The sequence below is a fragment of the Perca fluviatilis genome, chromosome 19, assembly GCF_010015445.1.
Source record: "Perca fluviatilis chromosome 19, GENO_Pfluv_1.0, whole genome shotgun sequence".
NCBI lineage: Eukaryota > Metazoa > Chordata > Actinopteri > Perciformes > Percidae > Perca > Perca fluviatilis.
Window position 1 is genome coordinate 13000401 of NC_053130.1, and position 26237 is coordinate 13026637.

Below are 26237 nucleotides of genomic sequence, written 5' to 3' on the forward strand. Positions count from 1 at the left end.
GTCCCAGTGTTGTCTAAGGACACAAATGCCCATCAGCTGTCATTGAATTAGTAAGCGCAACAAAGGAACAGTACATAAACATTAGGGGGGAAATGGGCTGGATACACCACATTGTGCTATGACAGATTTAAATACCCGCATTTTTTTTTATATAGAGTGAATGATTCTGGTAGGCTTTCAATTGTGCCCAGTGCTTCTAATTAGTGTGAGGATATATGGGTTTTCAAGAAAGAAACCTTTTATTTATGTCACAACCCAATTTTATATTGTTTTTTTTTTTTTTGTCTTAAATGAAAGTCTGAAATTGTTTTTTCTACAATAAAGACTGTTTTATTGCTCAAGTTAATACACCGTCCTGCTGCAGTTTGTGTGGGTGGGTGGGTGGGTGAAGGGGATTTTGGGGGGAAGGCATGAAGGCATCACGTGGCTGTCCAGTACTAATGATACCGTCGCTTGTTCATCTGTGGCAACCAGGGCCAGGCGTCTGTCAGGTCGGGAGGACAAGGGCAAGCGTGTGAGAGAGAGAGAGAGAGAGAGAGAGAGAAGAGAAAGAGAAGAAGCAGCAGCTCAGAGAGAAAGTTAGGGAACTATCGTGTCATCAGCATTACAGTCAATCCAGCTGTCCGTCCTTAAGGACAACACGCAGTTGAGTTTCGGGGGAACAGAAAGTATAACGGCACAATGATGATGACCCAGGTGGAGACCACGGTGCACTATGATAACGGCTATGAGGAGGAGTACATGCTCCAGGAGGATGAGTGGGACAGGGACATGCTACTGGACCCTGCCTGGGAACAACAGCAGAGGAAAGTAAGTAGACAAACAAACAAAAACGCCTAAATGATAAAAACTAAATTGAGTAGCTATATTTTCGCACTGTGTGATGGATACACATGAGACAACTACAATGTAACTAGCACGGTAAGAATGTGAGAATTACATTAGAAGTTCGTTTTTCAAAGTTCAAACAGTTTATTTGATATTTCCATGTAACGCTACTGTGAGTAATTGGACATCATAGTTTTAGACAGCTCGTCAAGTAGACCATAGTAAGGAGCTGAACATCCGGTTAATAGTTTCAAAGTAAAATACCTAACGTTAATGGCGAACCTAACGTTTCTCAGGAGCGTAAAGTTGATTAAAAGTGGCAAATAAAAAGTAACTTGCTGTTTCTTTTACCATAGACGCCAAGTTAATAAAAAATTTGTATTCTGCAATTACCAATTTGTGTGACGTGTCACGTCATGCGTAACGTCATTTTGAAAAACGTGCTGCACAATTAATAAACCAAACTCGTTGAATTGTTCTTCGCAAGGTGGCCTCTGATCGGCACCAATTCACATAAACTATTAACGTTAAAGTAGTTAAGTAAACAATGAAGTAACGACATCTACTTTAGCCAGTCTATCTGGCACTTATAACCAAACTGCAGAACAGGAGATATTGGTCTATACAGTTCAAATTGTAAGCCAAACTAAAAAATCTTTGCCCGAAAAGGCCAATAGTTTATTATTATATTTGTCATGCTTTTCTCATAAAATGCAAATTTTTTTATTATATGAGAGCTTATCCGCTGTACTATTACTGTAAAGTTTGGAATTAAGCCCCCCTCCCCTCCCAAACTGGAAGTTTCACTTGGAGTTGTAATTTGAAGGACAGCGTGACTTAACTTCCGGTATGGTTGTAGTTAAGTGCTGCCCACTTGACGCAGCCGATTGTCCAGCCAGGGAGGGCGGCTTGACGGACGGATGCGGTGGGTACCAGCTAACAATAGCTGTGCCTTCCAGCGGCTCTCCAGACTGCTGCCTCTCCACTGATACGTGCGGAATGCGAGCTGTCAACAGATGCTTCTAACACATGATGACGCTCTTGGGATTAGAATGGACGCTGCATCTAATTTTAACCTCGGGACCAAAAGGCATTATAGTAGGGTTAATCCAGTGTCCTTGGTGCGGAATTCTTTTGTTTATAGAAACCATGCAGAAATATTGTACCAGCAGCACCAGCTCAACTCAAAATAGCCTCGGCCTCCCACACTGTCAGTTGGTTTTAGGGCTTTAAAAGTTTGCCTGGGCCTTAAACTGCAGCTCCAGCCCGTGCCTATAACCTCCTGGCCCCCACTGGGATGATGACAAAACTGTGTATTTTTGGTAACACAAGGCAGCAATATGTCCCTGGTCTGTATATAGACCTATTATTCCAGTGTTTATCTTTTTACTGATCATAATTTGGAGTTGACAAGACTTTCTCATTGGAGAGCAGCTGTTCAAAATGATCAGAATTGACACAAAGTACCAGTGATGGCTGTATACAGTAACGCGGTATAGTGTTTGTTATTGGCATGGTGGGAGATGATGAAGTTGCTCTATGCCCAACCAGATTTTTATATAGCCTACCTTTATACCCCTGCCTGACACTTACAGTGAGCAGTATTGTAGCCACAAGGCTTTTGTTTGGTCCATTAGGGCCACTATTAGTCACCTTTTTTTAATACTTTTTCTCCAATATAGCCTTAGATCTATTATTTAGCTCAAGCCTTGGTGCAGCGACCTTACTTCAAATCATGCTAGCAGCTGTGGTTTCTTCAGTGAATAATATTATAGGCTCTATCTTTTCAACATGTTAAACATTCAATTCTCATGTATTTTCCATCCTCCTTGAAACAGCATGTGTCTGGTGACCTAGCGAGGCCCCAAAGGCATCAGCTACTTCAGTGACAGGGTTGGTCCTCACTGGATGGGATTCATAAATATTTTTAGCTTTAATCGTCACTGGTCAGTAGTGCTGGAGAGGGAGCAGGGAGCTTGGAAAGTGGGCAGCATGGGTCTGCGACTGTGGCTGAGTCAAATTTGGAGAACCATCAGGCCACGTTTTTTTTTACAAGAAGGGCAGCAGTTAAATGTCACATACACACTGGGGACTCACTCAGTGTGGAATGTGATGGCCTTTACTCTCAAGCCTGTAATATTCTGTTCTTGCACCGGCATTCAGAGGGGAAGCCTAAGTGTTTGGCTGGGCACCCATATACAGCCCTACTGGGTACAAAGATGTGTAAGAATCAGGGTTGGTAAAAGTGCTAAAATATCTTCCTCAAGTAACTTTGTTGAATTTATATATTAGCCCATAAAACAACAGGTGTAAAAATACAAAAGTTCATACAAAAGTTAAAAGCTCAAAAACTTTACAAAGTAAAAACTACAGAGCTACATTTTAGAAAAATAAAACATGTTACATTTTTGTTAATTCTTATATATAAGATATAGATAAGATATAGGCCCATATGTTATGTTACTTACATTTCCTCCTATATAAGGGATGAGAACGTAAATTCATTACACAATTTTCTCAAAAATGAAGTGCCAAAAAGTTAATCCAAATGTAAAAGCAAAGTATGCTTATGTATCCATTCTTTCCTAAATTACTATTGACTACTAATAACTGTAATAAATGTTTTAAAATGTACCGCAAGCATTATACTTTGATCACTGAATTTACAATACTCATTTTTTTTTTTTGTGAGGGTAAAAAGGAAAAGAGCAAAATGCCAGGTCTAGCATTCACTTAGCTTACAATTGACCATTTAAACACCTATACACATAAACATGTAATTTGTAGTTAATGGTAGTAGCTTATTTAAAAAATAACATTTTTGATACTATGACAGTACCATTCATTAGACCTTTTGCATATCCCTCAAATCATTTAAAAATAGAATATGTAACCATGCTCTCATCCTTTATCCACGCCTGCCTGTCTTCATACCTCAGCATGGTAATGAGTGTGACCTGGAAGAACAGCATACATGTACTGTGATAAAGCTATCTCTTTGCAGCTGTAACCAATCACATTATAAGTGGCAAAAACAGAAAGTGACGTCAGGGGAAAACTCTCTCGGTATCCACGTGACATTTTCACTCATGTTGACGCAGCGAGACGTTTTGACGTTTTTCCTCCCAGTCTCTTATCGTGAGGCACAGCAGAGCGGTCTAAATTTAACGCCTTATATCGGTCGGAATGTGCTCTGTGGTCGGCTCTGAGCTTTCATCCGTACAGTGTTGAGTGCCTGTGAACTCTGTGGCTCGCTATTGACAGACTTTATAAAAATAGGAGGAGAAAGACAATGATCCTGTCTTAACTTGATTTACAGTATTTCAGTACCCCACATGGTTTTGTTCTGATGGTTGTGAGCTGTGGAACTACTGGAAGAAAAAGTTGAAATTGGATACAAGTGGGTCACTGAAGGTTAATCTGAAAATGTAGCAGTGGTCAAAGAGGTTAATATTGATTTGGTATTATGATAGTATTGTAGTGAAGACGTGTTAAGCTGTTAGCTGCCTCAGTGTGTTTAGGTCTAGTGCAGAGAAGAATATTATTCTTGTAGGAAAATATCATGTAATGGAGGTTTAAAGTCAAGTTAAAGTCCAAGAACTAATTCTTTTCAAACTGCTATATGCATATCATTTATAGATTAGCGGTATTTCTCCTTTTGTATTATCTGTGGTGCAGCAAGGAATAACTGCAATTTGAATGCCCAGAGTAATTTGCATTTGTATGGTGACATTTTATCAAATCCCATTTTAATGGACCTGGGTCTCCCTTTCCTGTTAGACCTTCACAGCCTGGTGTAACTCCCACCTGAGGAAAGCTGGTACTCAAATTGAAAATATTGAGGAGGACCTCAGGAATGGACTCAAACTCATGCTGCTCCTGGAAGTTATCTCAGGTTAGAGCACTAAAGCTTTTCACAATTTATTCTTTGTGATACCACACCAGTAGGATAATGTGCACATTTGAATCACCTTTAGCAGCATTTTCATCAATGTGGTATTCATTTTGTGGTTTATTTTGCTTTTAATATGATATACTTTTTTCAGTTTGAGCACATATCTGACTCTGTCACATAATGTTCTCTTTGCAGGAGAGAGGTTACCCAAGCCAGACAGAGGGAAGATGCGGTTTCATAAGATTGCTAACGTCAACAAAGCGTTGGAGTTCATCACGAGCAAAGGAGTGAAGCTGGTCTCCATTGGAGCTGAAGGTACGCAAAACCTTCCTGTATATATGATAATCAGGTGTCCAACATGAACTCAGAAACATAGAATATTATATTTATGAGTATTTATTATGAGTAGGGTTGGGCATCGAGAACCGATTCCTAATCGGAATCGTTTCAAAAATTACGATTCCATCGGAATCGTTTCTTTATTGGAATAGTTTGGAATCGTTTGGAGGATTTGGTTTCAAATCTGATCATAGGTTCCAAATTTAAAATGCGCAAGTTTTGGTTTCCATAGCAGCCAGGCGCTTGTTGTGTTGCAGCCGTGCAGCACAGTAAGCGGAGCTCTAGTGTGGCTTTATTTTGCATTGTAAAAGCTGTAAAACTGCAACCCACCTATGAATCAAAATAAAACTTTCCTCTTATTTGTGAAATAAGCATCTAACCCGTTTCAACTCCACCACTCAAAGAATCGGAATCGAGAATCGATAAGAACCGGAATCGAAAGGAAGAATCGGAATTGAAATCAGAATCGTTAAAATCCAAACGATGCCCATCCCTAATTATGAGTGATAATCAGACTTTATTATTCACTCTAGTGCAGACTGATGGCAACAGGTTGTTTGCCTTTCAGAGATTGTGGACGGTAATGTGAAGATGACTCTTGGAATGATCTGGACTATCATCCTCCGCTTCGCCATTCAGGACATTTCTGTAGAAGGTGAGATAATAAAATCCAAAGAATCCAAATCTAGTTCATTTTCCATAGACATAGTGTCCACTGAATCCAAACAAAGAACGTACACTATGTTATCACCACTATGGAACCATTTCCTATGAATTCACTTTCTACTCAGAAACATCTGCCAAGGAAGGTCTTCTCCTGTGGTGTCAGAGAAAGACTGCCCCCTACAGGAATGTCAATGTCCAAAACTTCCATGTCAGGTAAGTGTTCTACACATCAAATACTGCTCATTTTATCTTAAATGCTGTTTGGTTATAGCAATACTTTTTTTGATCGATAGCTAATCTAGGTTGTTCTCTCATTCTATACAGCTTTATTTAAATTGACTATACAGAAATGTGTTATGGCAGTAGATATTACAGTAATATGGAGTTTGTACAGTGAATAAACTCATCTGATAGCTTTATATCAGTACTAAGTTCTTCCTGAGGTGGACTTTAAACCATACAAAATATCTAGACTTGAGTATGGCATCAGCAAAAGGCTGCCTCCAAGTGCTGTTCTACCTCTTATAGTTAATACTTTAACTGGACTCCAGAGCATCTCTGAGTCAAGTTAGCAAGTTACCTTTTTGAACTGACATGTTGGTTTTCTCTGCTCTTCGGGTTGTGAAGCTGGAAGGATGGCCTGGCCTTCTGCGCCCTGATTCATAGGCACAGACCCGACCTCCTCGACTACTCTAAGCTCAACAAGGTGTTGTGTGGTTTCTCTTGTAACCAGGATGCTGTGTTTCAGCCCCAAAAACTAACATGACTGATTTCCACAAAATTAACACCTCTGTCACACTGTGAGCTGATTAAAACACATACTGAACTCAGGATAATTTTTATGGGCTACGTTTTATGATGTGTTGACTTGTTGACTGAGAAAAACTAGTCTATATCTAGGACTGTATGCTATCTTTTTGAGCCATTTCCTCTGCTACTAAGTTACTTACAGTGCTCACCTGGTTGCTTGTTTGATTGAGTTATCTGGGAAAAGGGTGTTTGATCCAGAGATGATTACAAAATATAGTGGTTTGAGCTTGAAATAGTTCGTTGGGTACTATTTATGGCACTTTTGGGTACACTTAGAAATATGTGGCATGTAATAGGACCAGCTCCATGTTGTTTACAGTGTAAAGTCTTTAAGGCGAAGTAAGCTTTCCATGGGCAGTCCACTGGGTTGTCGTAGGCGGAAGCACTGTGCAGTAATGTTTGCTGCGGATGAAACAGTGTCTTATTTAGCGAATGGATATAACGATTCTTTATTCTATGGATGTGTTTCTTCTTCCCAGCATAATGTTTTTATACCAAGTGCATTCATTTATTCTCATATCATGCTTCAATATTATTCTAAACAAAATAAGTTTTACTATGCCCATTACAACATTAGATTTCATGGTGAGGTGATAAATTGGTTGTAAAAAAAAAAAAAAAAAAAGGGGGGGGCGACACCTTTAATAAATAAAAAAAAAAAAAAAAAACCTGGGTTTTAAAAAATGGCCACTTTTTGATTCTCCGTGTGATTTTATTATTTTATTAAAATATAAAGTGTTCAGCTGACCTACCCAAAAACCCCCCCAAAAAAAAACCCCCCAAACCCCCCCACCCCCCCCCCCCCAAAAAAAAATCAGACCATGTATTTATGAGAAACTGGAATGCTGAGCTGAAACAGAAACATTTACTTTACCTAGACCAATTTTGGCCCAATAGTGTATAGTAGGGGAATAGCCACAGAAACATGACCCTAGTCCCCGCCGAGATCAGGCTTAGCTTTACCTCTGCTATTGTCCATGATGTCATGTCGTGTTCCCCAGTTAGAGGCTGTCGGTCCTCATGAAAGTCAGGAAGATGTCTATTAGATGGGTACCGTGATATGTATCAGTAAAATCTTAGTAAGGATGGTCGGATGGTCTTGGGGTAAATATGAATGATGAGACACACATAACACACACACACACACACACACACACACACACACACACACACACACACACACACACACACACACACACACACACACACAATCTGCCATATCTACTGTACATCTCTCTACTGCTTTTTCTCACTCTTTAAATCTCTTTGACATACAGTACATATTCACATACTCTGTCACACCGCAACTTTTTAGTTCTGCTCATGCTGCCAGGGGACAGTTGCATTGTGTGCCAGACAGCTGTTGAGTCTGGCTCCAGGTGAGCGTATTTGTTAAGCTTGCGGTGTTACAGCCGTCCGAGACAGCTCTGGTCAGGGGCGTGCACACAAACACACACAGAGGTATTGGGGTATCCTTCTATCCTTTTATCCATCCCTGCATCCCGTCAACAATTTACCACCCTATCCACCCGTCTATGTGTCCTGCACTGGATCTGTGAGCAGCTGGCCCTGTCATGTAGTGTGCTAGCCCCCAACCCCCTATCTTTATGGAACAGCGGTACAGAGATAGGGACAATAGCAGCAGCATGATCCCTTCACACCATTGCACTCTCACTGACTGTCCCATTAGCAGGAATGGGTTCACCGTCAGCTGTTGGTTTAATGCACCACTCCCACTCATGTGAACACTTGGTTTCTCATGTCAGAGTCACTTTTGTGTGAATCTGTCATTTCAAGCTATTGGTTGTATATTGTAGGGGGTGAAATGTTTTCTCGAGTAATCTGTTAGTGTATTAATTTACTAGCTGATTCATTTATAGTAATTTAATTTAATATTATAGTTATTCAAGTACATTTTGAAGTAAAGATAACTAACATGGTTATAACTGCTGGTTATTGATTCATAAATGTGATGATTTGCTTGCCTTTGTCATCATCTCTCATTTTAAATGCAGTAATTGTAATAATCATTTGATGTAATCGGTAGTTGTTGTCAGATAAAAGCCCAACATGTACAATACCTCATTCATGTTATGGATTTGAGAAATTATAACAAACAAATACTTTTCCCAGTCAGACTGGTTTTATGGTACTGATCAAACTGCAATCATCAACATGTGAAGTTCCCAAAAAAAACATCCAGCTCATGTGAAAACTAGAAAAAGTACAAATTCATTTTTAGGCTTTTGTGCAGAAGCTCTCTCAAGTATAAATCTATAATGAACGAGTGCCATTAAGTTAATATGCATGTACAGTAGGTGATCAGGGAGTATGATGTGTCCAGTCCACCATAGCATGGAGGTCAGCGCGGTGGCATTTTAAGTCCAGCATTGCTGTTCAGTGATGTAGAATTGTGTTTCTGTATTTAGGATGATCCTTTGGGGAACCTGAACCTGGCTTTTGACATAGCTGAGAAACACCTGGACATTCCCAAAATGCTGGACGCAGAAGGTAATGTTAAATGGAATAGAAGTATCCAATATGAGTTTTCTGATTAAAAACACTCATATACTGTTCTTTGAAATATGGGTTTGCAATATGAACTTGACTATGTGTGTATGAGGAGGATTTGTCTGTTGGAGGTCTATTTGTGTTTGCAATGTTTCAGCCCTAAAATCACACTTGAAGAAGACTTAAATGGATGTGCTGCTTCCGTCTCCTTCCATTCTTCCAAAGTAATTTTCTGCTTTTTTGATGCCTTTTCCTTTCTACCACCTTGACCTTTTCCTCCCTGACGCTGCAATAGATATCATCAACACCCCCAAGCCTGATGAACGAGCTATCATGACCTATGTGTCCTGTTTTTACCATGCTTTTGCTGGAGCTGAGCAGGTATAGTGGTCGAACCTATCACCTTACCAATTTCTATTTTTAGATGACTTAGCTATCCCTATACATATGCATTTTGAGAATAGGTGCACAAATCTAACATTTGTCATTTTGATCAACAAATGAATTGCAAGGATAATGTTATTAGAGAATTTGAATCAATCAATAGGGGGCATGGCCCACTTTGTTACTTTGCTACATTATATTCATGCCCTGTGCTCTCAGGCAGAGACGGCTGCCAACAGGATCTGTAAGGTGCTCGGTGTAAACCAGGAGAATGAGAAACTGATGGAGGAGTATGAGAGATTGGCCAGTGAGGTAATGCATGATTTGAAATTGAATTAAAAGATATTCTCTTGTATGATGATGACACATTGTGCAATGGAATCTTTGATTTGTCAAAGCTAAATTAAACTTTGGACCTTTTGTGAATAATGGTATGTACAGTAGACATTACACTAAAGCAGGGGTCACCAACCTTTTTGAAACTGAGAGCTACTTCATGGGTATTGAGTCATACGAAGGGCTACCAGTTTGATACACTCTTCTGAAATAACAAATTTGCTCAGTTTGCCTTTAGTTATATATGGTTATTAATGATTAATGATACTCATCTATGTGAAGACACTGATCATGTTAATGATTTCTCACAATAATTATCAACAATGACTTAACAAGGTGGGAAAAGATAATATCAATATTCAATTTTAATTTTAGGAACAGGCCTGAGGGCTACTCATGTGGGACATGGGGGCTACCTGGTGCCCGCGGGCACCGTGTTGGTGACCCCTGCACTAAAGTGTGATATCTGCCTCTTACTTGAAACTAACTTAAGAGTAAAAGTAAAACACATCTTTTTATGCTCTCACTTGTCTATCCTATTGCTGTGAGAAACTGAGACCCATCTGCTTATTCACACTATCTTCCTGACACACTGCTATCTTAACATGGGGCTTTCTTGCCTCTCCACTTATATTCCCATCTTGTCCTTGTGTTTCCCAGCTGCTTGAGTGGATTCGCCGCACCACTCCCTGGCTGGAGAACCGAACCCCAGAGAAGACCATGGCGGAGATGCAGCGAAAGCTGGAGGACTTCAGGGACTACAGACGCCAGCACAAGCCCCCGAAGGTGCAGGAGAAGTGCCAGCTGGAAATTAACTTCAACACCCTGCAGACCAAGTTGCGCATCAGCAATCGCCCTGCCTTCATGCCCTCTGAGGGGAAGATGGTATCTGTAAGTCACAAATCCAAATTGTTCAAACAGCCAAGAAGTGTTCGGGATTGTGTGCACCACTGTTTATGTCAAGTACTTTAAAGGAGAAATCTTAACAGGATGATAGAGGATGATTTGTTTTACACTTTTTTGCAACTTCAAATAATAAGTATGGACATTTCTTATTTGCCAGGGTGGAATAATTTTACAACATCTTAAGTGAGTTTAAACTGTGGTTTTCATTTTGCTCAGGACATAACCAGTGCATGGCAGGGGCTGGAGCAGGCAGAGAAAGGCTACGAGGAGTGGCTCCTTACAGAGATCCGTAGGTTGGAGAGGCTGGACCACCTGGCTGAAAAATTTCGCCAAAAAGCCACCAATCATGAGAACTGGGCCAGCGGTCAGTTGCAGTTGTACATTTGGCATTGTACTAACTGTCTGCACGCTTGCTTTTCTATCTGTCTCTTACTGCTACAATATGTCTACAGGTCTACATGTTTATCTGTTTATCCTGTTTATCTACAGGCATCTGTATTCCTACATCACTGGCTGCTTTTCAGTGTTTCCTCTGATCTCGTTTTTTTTTTTTTTTTAGACTTGTTCCTAATGAGATTTGATTGAAGGTTTTAGAGTCTGTCCAATGCAAACAGGTCATTTTCTTTATCTGCAATGACCAAATAAGGCCTGCGTTTAGACCTAACCTACTAATCAGCTTTCCCTGTCTTACCTCATCCCTCTCTCTCTCTTTCTTTGCATATGTGTGATATTTAGGTAAAGAACTGATCCTCTCCCAGAAGGACTATGAAACAGCCACTCTGATAGAAATTAGAGCATTGCTTCGAAAACACGAGGCCTTTGAGAGTGACTTGGCAGCCCACCAGGACAGAGTGGAGCAGATTGCCGCCATTGCACAGGAACTCAAGTATGTACTCCTTATAGCAGATGTTTGCAGTCATGTGTCATGGAGGCCCAGGAGTATGTTTTTCACTTCTGCCAAACACAACACCACAGAGGGGAAAAAGGGGGGGGGGGGCTAATAGAAAAATCAACTAATGCAATTTTTCTGTATCTCTTTTGTAAATATTACTTTAATAGCATTTTGGCTTTCGACACTGTATAACCTACAGGGGTGATTGTCTGGATAGATTATGAATAACAAGCAATAAAGGGCACGTGCACAACACAACACTGCTCTCACGTTCAAAATGCTGTCTTCAAATGGTCCCCGAAACATCTGTTGCCTTTGCTCACATTTAAGAGAGTAGAAGAAGAAGAAAAAAAGAGACAAGCAGTGCAGTAAACAATTTGGAACAATATGAACTCACTGTCTCTGTAATGTGATTTGCATGTGAGATGATTTTGAACCACTTTAGGAAAAGGTATTCATGAAAATGACTTCAACCCTCTTCTCTTTAGTTAGGAACATGTCATTAAAAGGGTGAAGGGTGTGGTTCACACGTTCACAGGCATGCTGACATTTTCAATCAGCAGTCAATGATGAACACCTGTCCATCATTACCTTCTCAGTCTGGGATTGGCTACAGAGTACTTCCTGTTTCATATTTAACCCGTGCTCAGAGAGGAAGATATTTCAGCAGACAATCGAATGGCAACTTGGTTTCCTACAAGGTACGGGATGGTTAAACTACTATGTTTGCTTGTTCGTTTTCTATTCATGGCTCATTTAGTTTACTGACGTTTTTGACAACGCTGTTTTCTTTTACAGTCTGCTGCTTGTCATTGCACTTGTAAGCAGAAATGGCTGTTGCTTTCCTGTTAAAAAAGGTATGACTATCACTTCATTGAGACTACTTATGTACTTGGATGCTTACAAACTTGAGTTGACTGTTCTCACACTTTCTTGGGTTTGACTTCTACCACAATATTTTTACCCCTAGGCTGGAGCCAGCATGGTCCTTATGAAGGCAGTTTCTCTAACATGGAGGCGCGTCTTGACTTCCATGATGGCTCATCCCAAGGTGCTCCTGCACAGCATTCTATTGTGAGTGACCCTGCTGTTTCATTCCCGTCTGAATCCATTGAGAAGGGAGCGGATTCTAGTCCTGGACGCTATGCAGCAAGCCTCGGTCCCATTCCAGTCATGTCCAGTGACTCTTCATGGTATGCTGGTCCTGGTCGGGGTACTGTGCACAATTCTGCGACTGCCTACACCGCATCCAGAACATCTCAGCCCACACCTGACATTGGCCTTCCTGCCCCCCCCCCTCCACCGTTCTTTCAACCAAGTGAGCTTGACCAATATAAAGCATACTTGGCTCATGGAAATTGGGAAAGGGAAACTGAGGAGCTAAGCTATCCTCAGCTGCCACTTCCTACATATCCAGAACTTGGCTTCCAGCCTGCGGATCTGTATTCCTCAATCCTTGAGCATGGAAATGAAGAGCGCCAACTGGAAGAACAAGGTTTCATGCCACAAGGCTTGTCAACTGCTTCCACATTGCAAGAAGGCCCCATGCAGCTAGTTCCACAATAGCTGACACAAGTTGGACCAAGCCAGTACCACATCTTCTTGACTGGTCGTATTCCTCCTGGCAAATGTACTCCCTTGAGTCAAACTATGAGGAAGGCAGAGACCAATGGGATGAATCTCAAAATCCAGTAACTCCCAAATGGCCTGAGGGGCTTCAGGAATATATCCACACTTAGCCGGACTGAACAACTTTGAACAAACTTGTATGCTCTAAAATGTATTTTGAGGTCTTTGCTGTTTGTGTCACTTAATAAATCCTAAGTGAATGATAATGTATTCAATTCTCTTTAATAATGGGGGTTGGGAGGATTTGGCTCAAATTTCCATTCCAAGGAAAATTTGGCTACTGTAGCTTAAACCACTCGGTGTGCTGTATCCTGGTTTTCAAACTCTACTGGCTGCATGTCAGCATCCAAAGACCAAGGGATGCTGTTACACTTTAGACAGGGACAAGCTAATGTAGAGGAAATACTGTATAAACTGCCTAATTTTGCTTTTCCAGAACCCACAATAGACAGAATACTTAAATATTATTCTGTTTAGTAGCCACAAGTTCTATTAACCTTTTCTTGTATTGATGATTCAGTTAAGAGCTCTGACCCTTAAGATCACAAGATTCTTGCAGAATGGAGTGTGTGCAGAGTGATACTATTAAACATTCCACATCACTTGCCTTTATAATTTTTATATAAAGGCACCTAAATACCTGGAGAAACAATGACCCCAGTTAATCTGTCACACAACTGGAGAAAAAAACTGCTGCTCCTACTTTTGTTTTTCCAGTGAACTGGACTACTATGATGTGGCTGCTGTGAACCAGCGCTGCCAGAGCATTTGTGACTTGTGGGACAAGCTGGGGACTCTGACTCAGAAGAGGAGAGAGGCATTGGAGGTGAGGGCAGCATTCAAGTCCAGTATCAATGACTTAATATGTGACTGACAAGCAGTTGAAAGGCATTGATATCCGCTTTACCATTTTTGTCATGGGGTTAAAGTGTATTTTCATTATAGCTTGTGAGTTCCTAAAACTTGAGGTTTGCATATCTTAGGATAAATTGGTTAGTCCCCACAAGAGTGTGCTAATGTTCTTCAGACTCCAATAGATACAAAATGAAGTTGCATCCAAAACCAGCTTGATCAAAATGTTGATGTAAGCATATTTAGTTGTCTGTCAATGACATCTGAACAGAGTGAGTGAAGAGGAGAGATAATTGGATCCCCTCTAAAATCCCTGACCCAGATAGGATGGTAAAATTGGAAGGTGGAGGGGATCAAGGAGAAATAGATGTAAGAGTCCTGTCCAGGAAGCGACTGGCTGAGAGCCCACTAGCCATTTCCTCTGATCCATGCTGGCCATTCCAGACCTGCAAATGTGTGAGGGCTCTGGAAAAGGGCCAAGCATTAAGTCTGAATGACAGGGACAGAGGTCTATTTTCCATCAGTCTCCCACTCCCTGCCATCCGCTGAGGGGAATTATTCTGTGAGGAACAACCAAGCCAGAGTTGGGGGTTAACAAGGCCATACCAATGTTATGCACCCTTGGATTAGTCATCAAAACAGGTGAGGGGATGTTTGTTTGGGATTTGTAAGTAAGATATGAAGATAGCTCCTCCTTAGTTCAGGACAGAGCCTAATGCTGAGCTATAGGTTTGATGTGTTGGGGTTTTCAGGATTTAAAAATATATAAAACAGACATGTGATATCTTGTAATCCTCTCAGCGAACAGATAAGCTGCTGGAGACTATTGATCAGTTGTTTGTGGAGTTTGCCAAGAGGTCGGCTCCTTTCAACAACTGGATGGAAGGAGCCATGGAGGATCTGCAGGACATGTTCATAGTGCATACTATTGCAGAGGTCCAGGTAGGCTTACTAACAGCACTGTAGACTTATACACTTACTGCTATTTGAGAGATTCTTCTTTCAGGATTGCTGCTGTTGAAAAAGTCTTAAAGGTCCCATGACATGGTGCTCTTTGGATGCTTTTATATAGACCTTAGTGGTCCCCTAATACTGTATATGAAGTCTCGTTCCCGAAATTCAGCCTTGGTGCAGAATTACAGCCACTAGAGCCAGTCCCAAAATGAGCTTTCCTTAGTATGTTCCATTTCTGTGTCTGTAGCTATTGAGGAGGAGAGGGGGGGGGGGGCAAGGTGGAGGGTGGGGGTGTGGTCTTGACCAACTTTGGCCACTTTTCTCATTTGAAAGCCATGATGTGGAGGAGCAAGATTCCAGATCGGCCCATCTGAGCTTTCATTTTGTCAAAGGCAGAGCAGGATACTCAGGGCTTGGTTTACACCTATCGCCATTTCTAGCCACTGGGGGACCATAGACAGGCTGGGGTAACGCATATTCATGTTAAAAAACCTCATAAAGTGAAATTTTCATGCCATGGGACCTTTAAGAGTTTGGATGTTTAATGTTATATAGTAAGTAATGTTGGTAGACCGGTTACACCCAAAATAAAAAACATAAAAACGTATACATTTTGACAAAATGGATTTAATACAATTTCAGGACTTCCCTTTTCCCATTCCAGAGTCTAATCGCAGCTCATGAGCAGTTCAAAGCTACTCTTCCCGAGGCGGATGCAGAGAGACAGGCCATCTTAGGAATCCACAATGAGGTGCAGAAAATTTCTCAGAGCTATGGGATCAAGGCCAACATTATCAACCCGTACAGCACCCTCACAACTGAAGAGCTTCTCAACAAGTGGGAAAAGGTAAAACTCACTTACAGACTCGTATATTGAGGAATACAGCCATTATTCAGATAGTGGCTCTCTGGCTGTACAAAACCATTAATTATGGAACAAGTAGTGCAATATCTCCAGCCACGTAAAGAAGTGCTGTTCTTATGTTTTATCACTGGATTACCTCAGCACCCAGTATGAATCTAAAGCATAATACTAGCATAATTCTGTTTAATATTGATGACCCTTTTCAGGGAGAAATAAGACATAACATGCTCAAATTATGAGTAGACCTTGAAAACTGGGTGCTGGATCCTTAATGTAGATAATAAAAAAGGAAAGAGGAGGACAGCACTGCAATTTGACTTTTTAATATTGCCACATGGACGTTTCAGGCAAGATGCCCTTCTTCAGCGTGTATTCTGGCAATTTCACAGTTAATATACACAGGTGGGGTTAATTATAGGGGAACGTAACCAACCAACACAACAAATCAGTCCCAACAGTGGGAGCCACAATCTTTCTATAGGCACAGTCTCATGATGTACGATACTAAAACAGGAAAAACCAAGACGCGCATATATTCACTTCATAAGAAACAAGCGAATGAAATCTCCTCGTTCATCCTATTGGGAATGAGGGTATCAAGGAAGTGTATGCAATACCCCTCCCTTTGGAGAGATAATTCTGTCCCTATTACCAGCTCTCTGAGGCATCGTCAGTATCTCAGTGCCCATGTAGTGTAGTTCACTCAAGCTGTGGTTCTTGTGCCTAGCTCCCGATGATTTATTATGATTTTGAATAGAACACTTACTGTATGTTCACAGATCCTGGTTTTTAAAAATTACTTGGATATTTTAACCACAAATTTAGTGTGATCCTGCTCCTAACCCTGACGTCAGCACCAGACTTGGGATAGATTGATTACCCCTTATTTATAGAATAGCAATGTATACAATTATGACAAGGGAAATTCACACTAGGTATCTGAGACAGAAAATGAGTGGGCCTCTTAGGCAAATCTGATTTTACTAGGTAGTCGTGTAAGTTGGAAGACCTCTTCTTATATATCTAGGCAGAGTTTGAAATGAACTTGCCATTTGAGGGTCACTTTTCGATATGTGCCATTATTTACTCCCTACTTGTTTGACTTAGATATAGGACTATACTGTACGTGGATACAAATGCAAGACATTGAGAAGAGGAATCTCAAGACCTGGGAACAGGGTCTTGCATTTAAGGCCTTTGTGTGTGCATCTGTGTGTTTTCTAGGTGAAGATGCTTGTTCCTCAGAGAGATGGTGCCCTTCAAGAGGAGATGGCACATCAGCATGCCCATGAAAGGCTGAGACGACAGTTTGCTGCCCAGGCTAATCTCATTGGACCCTGGATACAAGCCAGGATGGAGGTTAGACATACAGGCTTCAGAAATTTGACAGTTATCTCCATCTAATCAAATAAAGACCTAAAATGGATGATGATGATTATATTCAAATGCATTCCACATAAGGAAGGACACTGGTGGTGGCTGGCCTGATAATGAAGATAATTGAATAATGCAAAGTATTATTATTATGCACACAAAATATTTCTTAATCAAATGCTCTATCTCCTGACAGAATTTACTCTTAGCGACAAGTAAATGACTCCCTGCACTATCAGTTAGCAAACCATCTGATATTTAGACCAGCACTGTATGATGTATGAAGTTGACCTGGTTTGTTATCCTAACAGGAGATTGGGCGCTTCTCCCTGGAGATAGGAGGTACCCTGGAGGACCAGATGACCCAGCTGAAGCAATGTGAGCACGTCATTGTTGCTTACAAGCCCAACATCGACAGGTTGGAGGGAGACCACCAGCTTATCCAAGAGTCCCTGGTGTTTGATAACAAACACACCAACTACACTATGGAGGTACACGGCAGTGGCAAACACGACTGCATGCATGTACAGTATTTGAAAACACATACAAAAGCTCTTACATAAGATTCTTGAAATTATACATTAATAAGCATACATTTAGATATCCAGTTATTACATTTTTTTTTTTAACTTGTAGAAGATGTGTCTTCTTTGTGTTAACGTGTCCGTCTGTCACCACATCAACAGCATATCCGTGTTGGGTGGGAGCTGCTCCTCACAACCATCGCCCGAACCATCAACGAAATTGAGACCCAGATCTTGACCCGCGATGCCAAAGGCATCAGCCAGCAGCAGATGAATGAATTCAGATCCTCTTTCAATCACTTTGACAGGGTACATTTCTCTCTACCATTTCACATCACTGGAGTCTTTTTGTGTGATTTGAGTGACTCATCTGAAGCAATCAGAGCGATTCAGAAGCAGAGCAGGGGTTGTGGTGGTAACCCTGTATTAAGAGATTGTTCTTTGACCCAAAATACCTCACCAGAGAGGTGTTTGTGTGCAAGAGGATGAGTTCTGACTAAAAGTAAGAACAGTGTTCAGTAGCTGACTTTACATTTGACCCAAAGTGTTTCCTTGTGCAGAGGGTGAATGAAAATTTAACAAGTCTCCTTTGGCCCTCACAGATGACCACAAATAATGCACTATAAAAACATGAGCTGCTATTGTACTGTGGAATGTTTATCCGCATTGTATAAGTTATGGCTCATGAGAATACCATGACATGAGAAAGTGAATTGATGGTTTATCCAATTATATAAGTTTTATTTATTCAAACTACATTTGTATTTTGGAATTCACTATGCTGGAGTAACAGCATGGATAATACACCTGCCAAATACAAACTTAAAAAAATATTGCTGTGTACTAATGTCCCAGATAAGAACATTGTGCGTCTGTGCATACAACTTTCGTAAGGCACAGTTTTAGTGTCTGCATGCAAGTACTGTATTTGTGGGATTACAATTACTTATTGAGTTTTTAAGCTCTCTCAGAAATCAGGTGTCATGAAATTGTTAATGTCTTATCTCAAAAACTAAAAGATTAGGTGCTTGAAGTTGAAATAATTTCTCCTTTTTTATTAAATCACAGTGCAAAACATCAGTTTGTCAGTGTTGGATTTGGAAAAAGTTTGAAATTGCATGTGTTTAGGATTTCCAATATTGCTGTTATGCTTGATGCTATATTGACAAGCATGTTGTACTGAAAATAATGCTCTTGGTTCTGTAATCTTCCCTGACTCTACTTTACCTCTTTATTTCCTTTATGGTAAACCTGAAATTTGGCCTTTGAATGTAGAAGAAGAATGGAGCAATGGAAACGGATGACTTCCGAGCCTGCCTCATCTCTATGGGTTATGACTTGGTATGATGTTTCAAATGTGGGTGGGTAGATGGGGCAATGCTATCAGTATTTTACACATACTGTACAAACTCTTCTTATTCTCCACCCATGCCTATCTCAGGGGGAGGTGGAGTTTGCCCGTATAATGATCCTGGTGGACCCCAATGGTACTGGAAACGTCTCCTTCCAGTCTTTCATTGACTTTATGACCAGAGAGACTGCTGACACGGACACTGCCGATCAGGTTGTGGCATCCTTCCGGATCCTGGCAACTGACAAGGTTTGTTTTAGTGTGGCTTACTGACATACAGGCAGATATTCTAGGACAATACTAATCTATCTTGATTTAGGATTTAAAATTTTGTTCATGAGTTTAAAATGGAAAATGGAATGAATGTGTCTGGAAACATGTCTGAAGTGCATTTTCTCTCCACAGCCCTACATACTAGTGGAGGAACTGAGGAGAGAACTTCCCCCTGAACAAGCAGAGTATTGCATCATGAGGATGCCGCCTTACACCGGTCATGGAGCACCACCAGGAGCACTGGACTACACTGCCTTCTCCACCGCCCTCTATGGAGAGAGCGACCTTTAACCGACTAGAAACAGCTTTCATCTTCTGATCATTAGTGCCTATCAACCTCCTCCCTGCCTCCATCTCATGATGAATTTAAGGAATCTATACAAAAGTTGGATCAAATATTTTGAATTAAATGTGTTTGTGACCATACCTGGTTTTTGTAGTTTTCTGACATTAGACTGTCTATAATCATGCTGAGCATTGCCAATTGTCTTGGTACTCTTCTCCTGTTCTCTTGGATAACAATTGCCCCCTAAACAAATAGAAATTGCCATGTTCAAATTGTGTGAAACAAGGCATTGTACATTTTGCCTTGTGTCTGGCAGAAAGAAAGGTTTTTGTGATGAAGGTAAAACTAGGAGAGAAATTTACTCAGTCAAAAATACAGATCACTTGGTAATATGCCAACAGATCATGGTGTTTCTGTAGTTCAACAGTTGAAAAGGCCTGTTTTGTTGAGCAGTGTCATGTTGTGTTTTCATGTTTCTTCACAGTGCCTTTGTTTTGGGAATACAATCTTCTGATAAGGCATTTTGAGGTGCTTTACAGTGAATTGCAGTTTGCAAAAGCAATTTTAGACCCACTGCTATCCTACAATAAACGGTGTAGAAAATGGGCTCCCAAAAGTAAAAGTGTCTACAATTGCTTAGCGGTTTAAAAAGGCAGATAACACAGATTAATAAATGTGCCGTACTCATGAGTATAATGTTTTTAGATGAAACATTTTCTCAGGCAGCAACAAACACATTAATTCTTACATGTGCCTCAAAAGTAGTGGAGTACAATAAACTCCCAAAACCCTTCAAATTGCATTGGAGGTTACCTTTTTCCATGTTTCTTTGTGTTCTATGAGGTAGGCTGCAAGAGATAAAAATGATCTTGTCTGCATTTATGCTTTATTATACATGTGGGGAAAGTTTTGCCACTGTATTGTGTGGGGTGAGGCTATTGTATGGCACACATGACATCTTTGTGTTTTGGGTACGTTTTTTGAAATGTTAGATTACTCTAACATACTTTATTAATTTGATAAACTATAGCATTTTTACATAGACATTTTTCTATTTTGTATGCCTGCCAAAGTCATTGTGCTGACAGTTTCCCCAACTTCCTCGAGAGACATGTAAGCATTTTTTTGCTTGTACCTGCCCAAAGTTTTGGCTTAAACAGCAACTTTATATTTAGCCATCTTTGTGTTGTATACCTTTAATGTGCGTGCTGAAGTTGTTTCCCAATTTTCCTGTGATATATTTAAGACCTACTATTAGTAGAAATATGCGCTGATTCCTTATTTGTCCATATCATTCAGCTGTTTTACTTGCATAAAATGAAGAAATAGTACTTAAATGCCCATACTGTCATACACAAATTAAGTATTTAAATAAACTGTAGTGGCAATGATTTAACCAAAATGTGCTGGTTATATACATGCTCATATCTTGATGCTAACTCTGCAAGTTACTTTCTGCTAAAACAATCATGTAATGCTCTTAATGAAAAAGAATGACAAATCAAGCATTGTGCTTGATTTCACACCCACTGACAATTTGTGAACCATGCAAGAGTGCTAAAATACTGTGGAAGTTATCAAAGTGATGGGATTTTCTGTGAGCAGGATCATTGGCCACTTCATACAAACTGAACCCAAGGCTCTGGAACACTTCATTTGAAAATCAATTCAGGCTAGCAAGCAATCCCATTTAAAAGAAAAGTGTACTCTTACTGTAACAAAGAAACATCACCTGAAACACCACTGATCTCTATAGGTCCAAGAGATGTTTGCATTTTTGATGAAAGCTTTGATTTGTTGTATTTTGGAAGGAAAATAAAGATACTCAGGTGGTACTGACACCTCGAAGACATATGCTGGCTCTTTTAACAAATTTAGTGATTTCAACTTTCTTCTTGAGGCTAATGGCTTAAATAAACTGTCTGTAACTAACTAAACAATTATTTAAATAAAATAAATCATTGCTTATACTATGTCTTTCATTTGTCACCATATTGGAAAATATTTAAAGCCACATCGGCAAAATTCACAAGACTGGAACCTGCTGTCACATCAATACTGATTGAGTGGTCTTTTAATACAAGGATGAACACTAAAAAATGAATTGCAAAGTCCAAAATGCTTCTCTCTTTAAAGAGCATGGATTTGGACAGCAAATGTTAGGGCAATCAACCTATTACATTATGCATTACATTATTCTTCTGTGGAAATGGAATTTTGTTGCAAGAAAAAGTAACCAAATAGGGAGTGAATTTAATTTTAGTAACTGTATACCCCATTAGATTTTTGATATATTTTGTGTACTATTTCCATTTTATTCTATACTTCTCCACTACATTTTGGCAGACAATATTGTACTTTTTTACTCAACTACATTTATTTGACATTTTTTAACAAGATACTTTGCAGATTCAGATTAATAATGCAAAATATAAATCAACTAAATATGTATTATTACGGATTCCCAGCACTAGTTATCTCCACCTTTACCATCTGCAACATTGGTAACATGCATCAATTAAAAAATATAATATATTGTTTTCTGAAATGGGCGATTCCGCACAATGAGTACTTTTACTTTTGGTACTTTAAGTATATTTTTAATGCTGAAGCTTATAAAGCATGGTTTTGAATACAGGACTGTTGCTTGTAACCATGGATGTATACAATTAATGATAATGCTAACAGTATTTATTGCTACTTTTACTTAAGTAAAAGATCTGAGAAAATCTTTCACCACTGACACCAGTTCACTTTTTGGATGTAGACTCCAAAGTTGAGAACCCCCCTCACACTGTGATAAGCCTTCAACTAATTCCCAGACTACAAGAATAGACGTATTTATCTGGTAATTGCAGAAGTTTTTAGATACTGAAGGCCTGGACCTTTCTTCACTTGAAAAAGTTCTCCCGCCAAAATAGCAGTTGGAGTCACGGGACGCCCAGGATTTTAACAGCAGGCTCCGCCCTGACATCCTCGGCTGTTCTCCTTCTCCCTCCTGCTTCTCTAGTCGTCTTTCTTCTTTAGTGCCAACAATGTTGCTCTACTCTGTCTAATGTGGCTAGTTTGTTCAAAGAATGACTGACATTAGAGATGGCGACGATGAATTCCAGTTTCTACGAATGGTGAGTTAGCCATTTTTTCAAACCTGCTTAAATGTATCCAGCTAATATTTAAGTCAGAAAGGATGGGTTGGCTAAGCTAACCTAGCAAGCTCCAGAGCTGTCAACTATTGTACCTATCATTAGCTAGCTCCAGCGGTGTCAGCAATTAGTAACTTAACCTAGCTCTTTGAAACGTGTTATATTGTGTTAACAGCTAAAATCAGATTTGGTCTATGGATTTGGTACTGTAACACTTTATTTGTGTAACTAGTGGACTCAGGAGTGTAATGTTAAGGTTACTGTCTCAGGTTTAGCTGCTAAATAAAGTGTCCAACCCCATGTTTGCTAACTTAGTTAATTTTTTCACTGAAGTTAACTCTTGCTAACCTTACCTTTTTTAAAGATTAAACGCAACCTGAGTAACTCAAGGATATTTTCTTCATGAACTTTTTTTGATAACCTTACCATTTTTATAGACTTAAAAAAAGGAAAATCTTTATTTGTTTATTTATTTATTTATTTGTTTTTCCCGCATGTATATCCAAATAGTTATGTTAAGTTAGACAGCCAATCACAAATATTATTACATCTTGGCAGGGTGCAAAATTAACTTTTTTGCCCACCAGCAAAATGGCTAATGAATGTTCAAATTTCCAGGATCACTGATTTGAATGTTTTTTTCATGTTTTTTTTTTTTTATCACAATGATAATGTTTTAATTATTTATCAGTAACATAAAATGTATAAATTAGTAACGATAACATTTCATTTTTAAATTTGTAGCAGAACAATTGCTATTTTAATCACATTGTTTTCTTAGTCACTGTCACTGACAGTAAAGGAAGACCACAAATGGCTTTTTTCACCCTCACTGCAAGATGCTATCATTGTTTCTTAGTTGTAAGTTGTCCTCTTACAGCTTGCTATCTCCCCTCTGATAAGGGCATGTCACAGGGAGAGTGTCTGGTGTGGATATGAGACAAATACACATACCGGTACTCACACAGGCAATGACGCAGATGGTTACTGAACCCAGTACCCAAATTGGGACAAAGTAATTTTCCTAACGAATCTTGCTCCATGATCAATTTAGTTAGTAGATGACCTCAGAAACACAATAGCCACACTGGTTAGATATATGCCATTTGTGAAATAGCACCTCTGCCGTTTGTACCTGAAGGTCAATGTTTTATGTCATATAAGTGGTTTTTTTTATGATTTAGAGGAGGTGGACTTCGTTTGAGGCAAGGTGGTCCGCCTCCTCTTTAAAACACCACCCTAAAATGTACAGATTGGAATATGTAGACCAGCGTCAGTTTCAAATCCAAAATAAGACTTTTTAAAGTCTGTTGCAGCTGAATGAACATGCATTTCCAATTGCCAAGGCTTTTAACATTTGGATTAAGTCTGGTGGCATGATGACTTTTCACTTGCCAAATGTACCTTGAAGAAGAGCCGAGTCCTCTCGCCATCTGAATGCCCTGCAGTGCCTCAGCTGCCATTGGGCAGTGTGTTTGACTGATTGCAGAGTACTGCTGATATGAAGAGTGGAAAGGGGGCCAGACAGTGCAGTATCTTCCCAATATAGAGGTATAATGGAGAGGTGTTGGTAGTCCTTGCTGGAGTTTGGAGACCAGTCGTTTGCTGTTCCTCTCTGCATTTCCTTAAATAGATGTGAAAAGCGTAATTCCTTTGACGTGGTGCATTTGGCATTTAAATGAAGATAAGATAATTTAGGTGAGGGAGATCTACTGCACATGCATTTATAGTTGGGCTAGACCATGTTTTGCTGATATATAAGCAAGGCTTTATGCTTACATTTATTTTGGGGTTGACAACAACTCATTCTTTATAGGTTACTGTATATTTGCTAGGGCTGCCCCCTCTTAGTCGATTAGTCGACTAATCGATCGTTTTGGTCTTAGTCAACTTAGATTTATTTAGTCCATTAGTCATGTTTGATGCTTTTTTTCATGCTGATTGACTTATTTCAAAGAAACGTACGAGCACATCTCTGGTAAACACAATAATTAAAGTGGTGCTTTTGCATGACTCTTTGCGGAGAAACTCAGATTTACAGATCTGTCGATTAAATCAACTAATCGATTAGTCGAGACAATTGAATGAGTGTTAGTCGACTAAGAATTTCTTCAATCAAACACAGCCCTAATATTTTCATGTAATTTGTTCAGGGGTTCTGTTATTTATTTCTTAGGTATTTGTGGGTTTGTTTACAGGACGCCAACTTCATGCTAGCACTGAGTGGGTATGTTGGGTCATTGTAAACTCCCCTAAATAATTCTATTAATATGAAATGCAATGTTGAGTTGTAGTGTAGTGTCCCTTAGCCTTAATGCTGCTTCAGAGCCTACATTTCAGAGTGAGTGCTGAGAGTCCTTGAATGGCTTATCTTAATTTGCACGCATTCTATTAATATTTTTTTTTTTATAAATATTTCGGAATCTGTAACTGTTATGCACATGAGAGTTTGTGCTTACCACTGTCATCTCTATGTGTGTTTTTCTCAGGGAGATGAGGTGGTTTTGCAGAGTACCTTCACCTCCCAGGAGGAACATGTGAAACTATGTCTTGCTGCCGAGGGATTTGGCAGCAGACTTTGCAGGCTTGAGCCCACCTCTAACTGCAAGGTAAAGAGTCTTTCCTCATTGCCAGAGGAGTCTATTTGTTAGTTAATGTCACAGGTCATCGCTCGTAATATCTGGAATAATAAAAGAAAGATGTGTAAAATTATGCAAATAATTTCAACAATAATCAACAATAATTCAAACGTTTCAGAATATTTGATGTGTACAGAAATACTGTATATTCTGTATGTTTAATACTAAGATATATATATATATATATATATATATATACACACACTCACACATAGAAGTTGACCTCTGTCTGTCTTTCTACATAATCAGACAAAGACAGATATGAAGCTGCCTCAATGATACATACTCTACTGTCTTTTTATATCTACCAGAATGTTCCACCCGACTTGTCTGTATGTGGCTTTGTCCTGGCCCAGTGTCTCTCTGTTCGAGCTCTGCAGGAGAAGTTGGCCCACAGTGAGCACCTGGCTGCAGAGGTGAGACTATTTTCTTCATTCTTTTTTCCCCCCCAATGCATCTAGATATTATTTGCCATTTATCAATGTCAATGTGACATTCATTCTATAATTCATGGTATAAATTGGTTTTAATTACCAAGTAATACATTGGAATTTCAAGATACTAGACACACTTTCAAAATACTGTCAAGATATTACAGCCACAATAAGTTGCCAGGTTAAATTGATCTTATATCAGCCTTACTCGTAATTGAAAGTAAAACTGGTGAAAACAATATAGACCATGATTTTATTTAAGAGGGGTTTGGACTGTTTTTATTCTTTCCGGACTAACAGGGTTAGCACAATCTTACTACTGACAAATAAAGCAATTGGAAAACTG

General features: G+C 39.7%; 3 protein-coding genes across 3 annotated transcripts in view; all 3 read left to right on the top strand.

Annotated features, from left to right (window-relative positions):
• Window positions 1–459: 459 nt before the first annotated feature.
• actn2b (actinin, alpha 2b) lies at window positions 460–21527 on the top strand. Its single transcript, XM_039783148.1, has 21 exons — window positions 460–810; window positions 4609–4723; window positions 4919–5038; window positions 5631–5717; window positions 5854–5941; window positions 6356–6434; window positions 8968–9049; window positions 9345–9430; window positions 9653–9745; window positions 10430–10660; window positions 10892–11039; window positions 11411–11561; window positions 13914–14022; window positions 14850–14990; window positions 15667–15849; window positions 17092–17226; window positions 17553–17732; window positions 17928–18074; window positions 19041–19106; window positions 19207–19365; window positions 19522–21527. The coding sequence occupies exons 1-21, from the start codon at window positions 682–684 to the stop codon at window positions 19678–19680; spliced, it is 2688 nt and encodes an 895-aa protein (XP_039639082.1). The 5' UTR covers window positions 460–681; the 3' UTR covers window positions 19681–21527.
• On the top strand, window positions 12168–13406 carry LOC120547628. Its single transcript, XM_039783149.1, has 3 exons — window positions 12168–12268; window positions 12366–12424; window positions 12538–13406. Exons 1-3 carry the CDS (start codon window positions 12246–12248, stop codon window positions 13131–13133), a joined length of 678 nt encoding a protein of 225 aa, XP_039639083.1. The 5' UTR covers window positions 12168–12245; the 3' UTR covers window positions 13134–13406.
• A 1129-nt stretch (window positions 21528–22656) lies between the features above and the next one.
• The window catches only part of ryr2b (ryanodine receptor 2b (cardiac)), a 70939-nt gene continuing 67358 nt past the window's right edge, over window positions 22657–26237 (top strand). Inside the window, 3 exon segments of the mRNA XM_039783150.1 lie at window positions 22657–22800; window positions 25308–25427; window positions 25769–25873. Coding sequence (XP_039639084.1) covers window positions 22753–22800; window positions 25308–25427; window positions 25769–25873 — 273 coding nt within the window. The 5' untranslated portion in view covers window positions 22657–22752.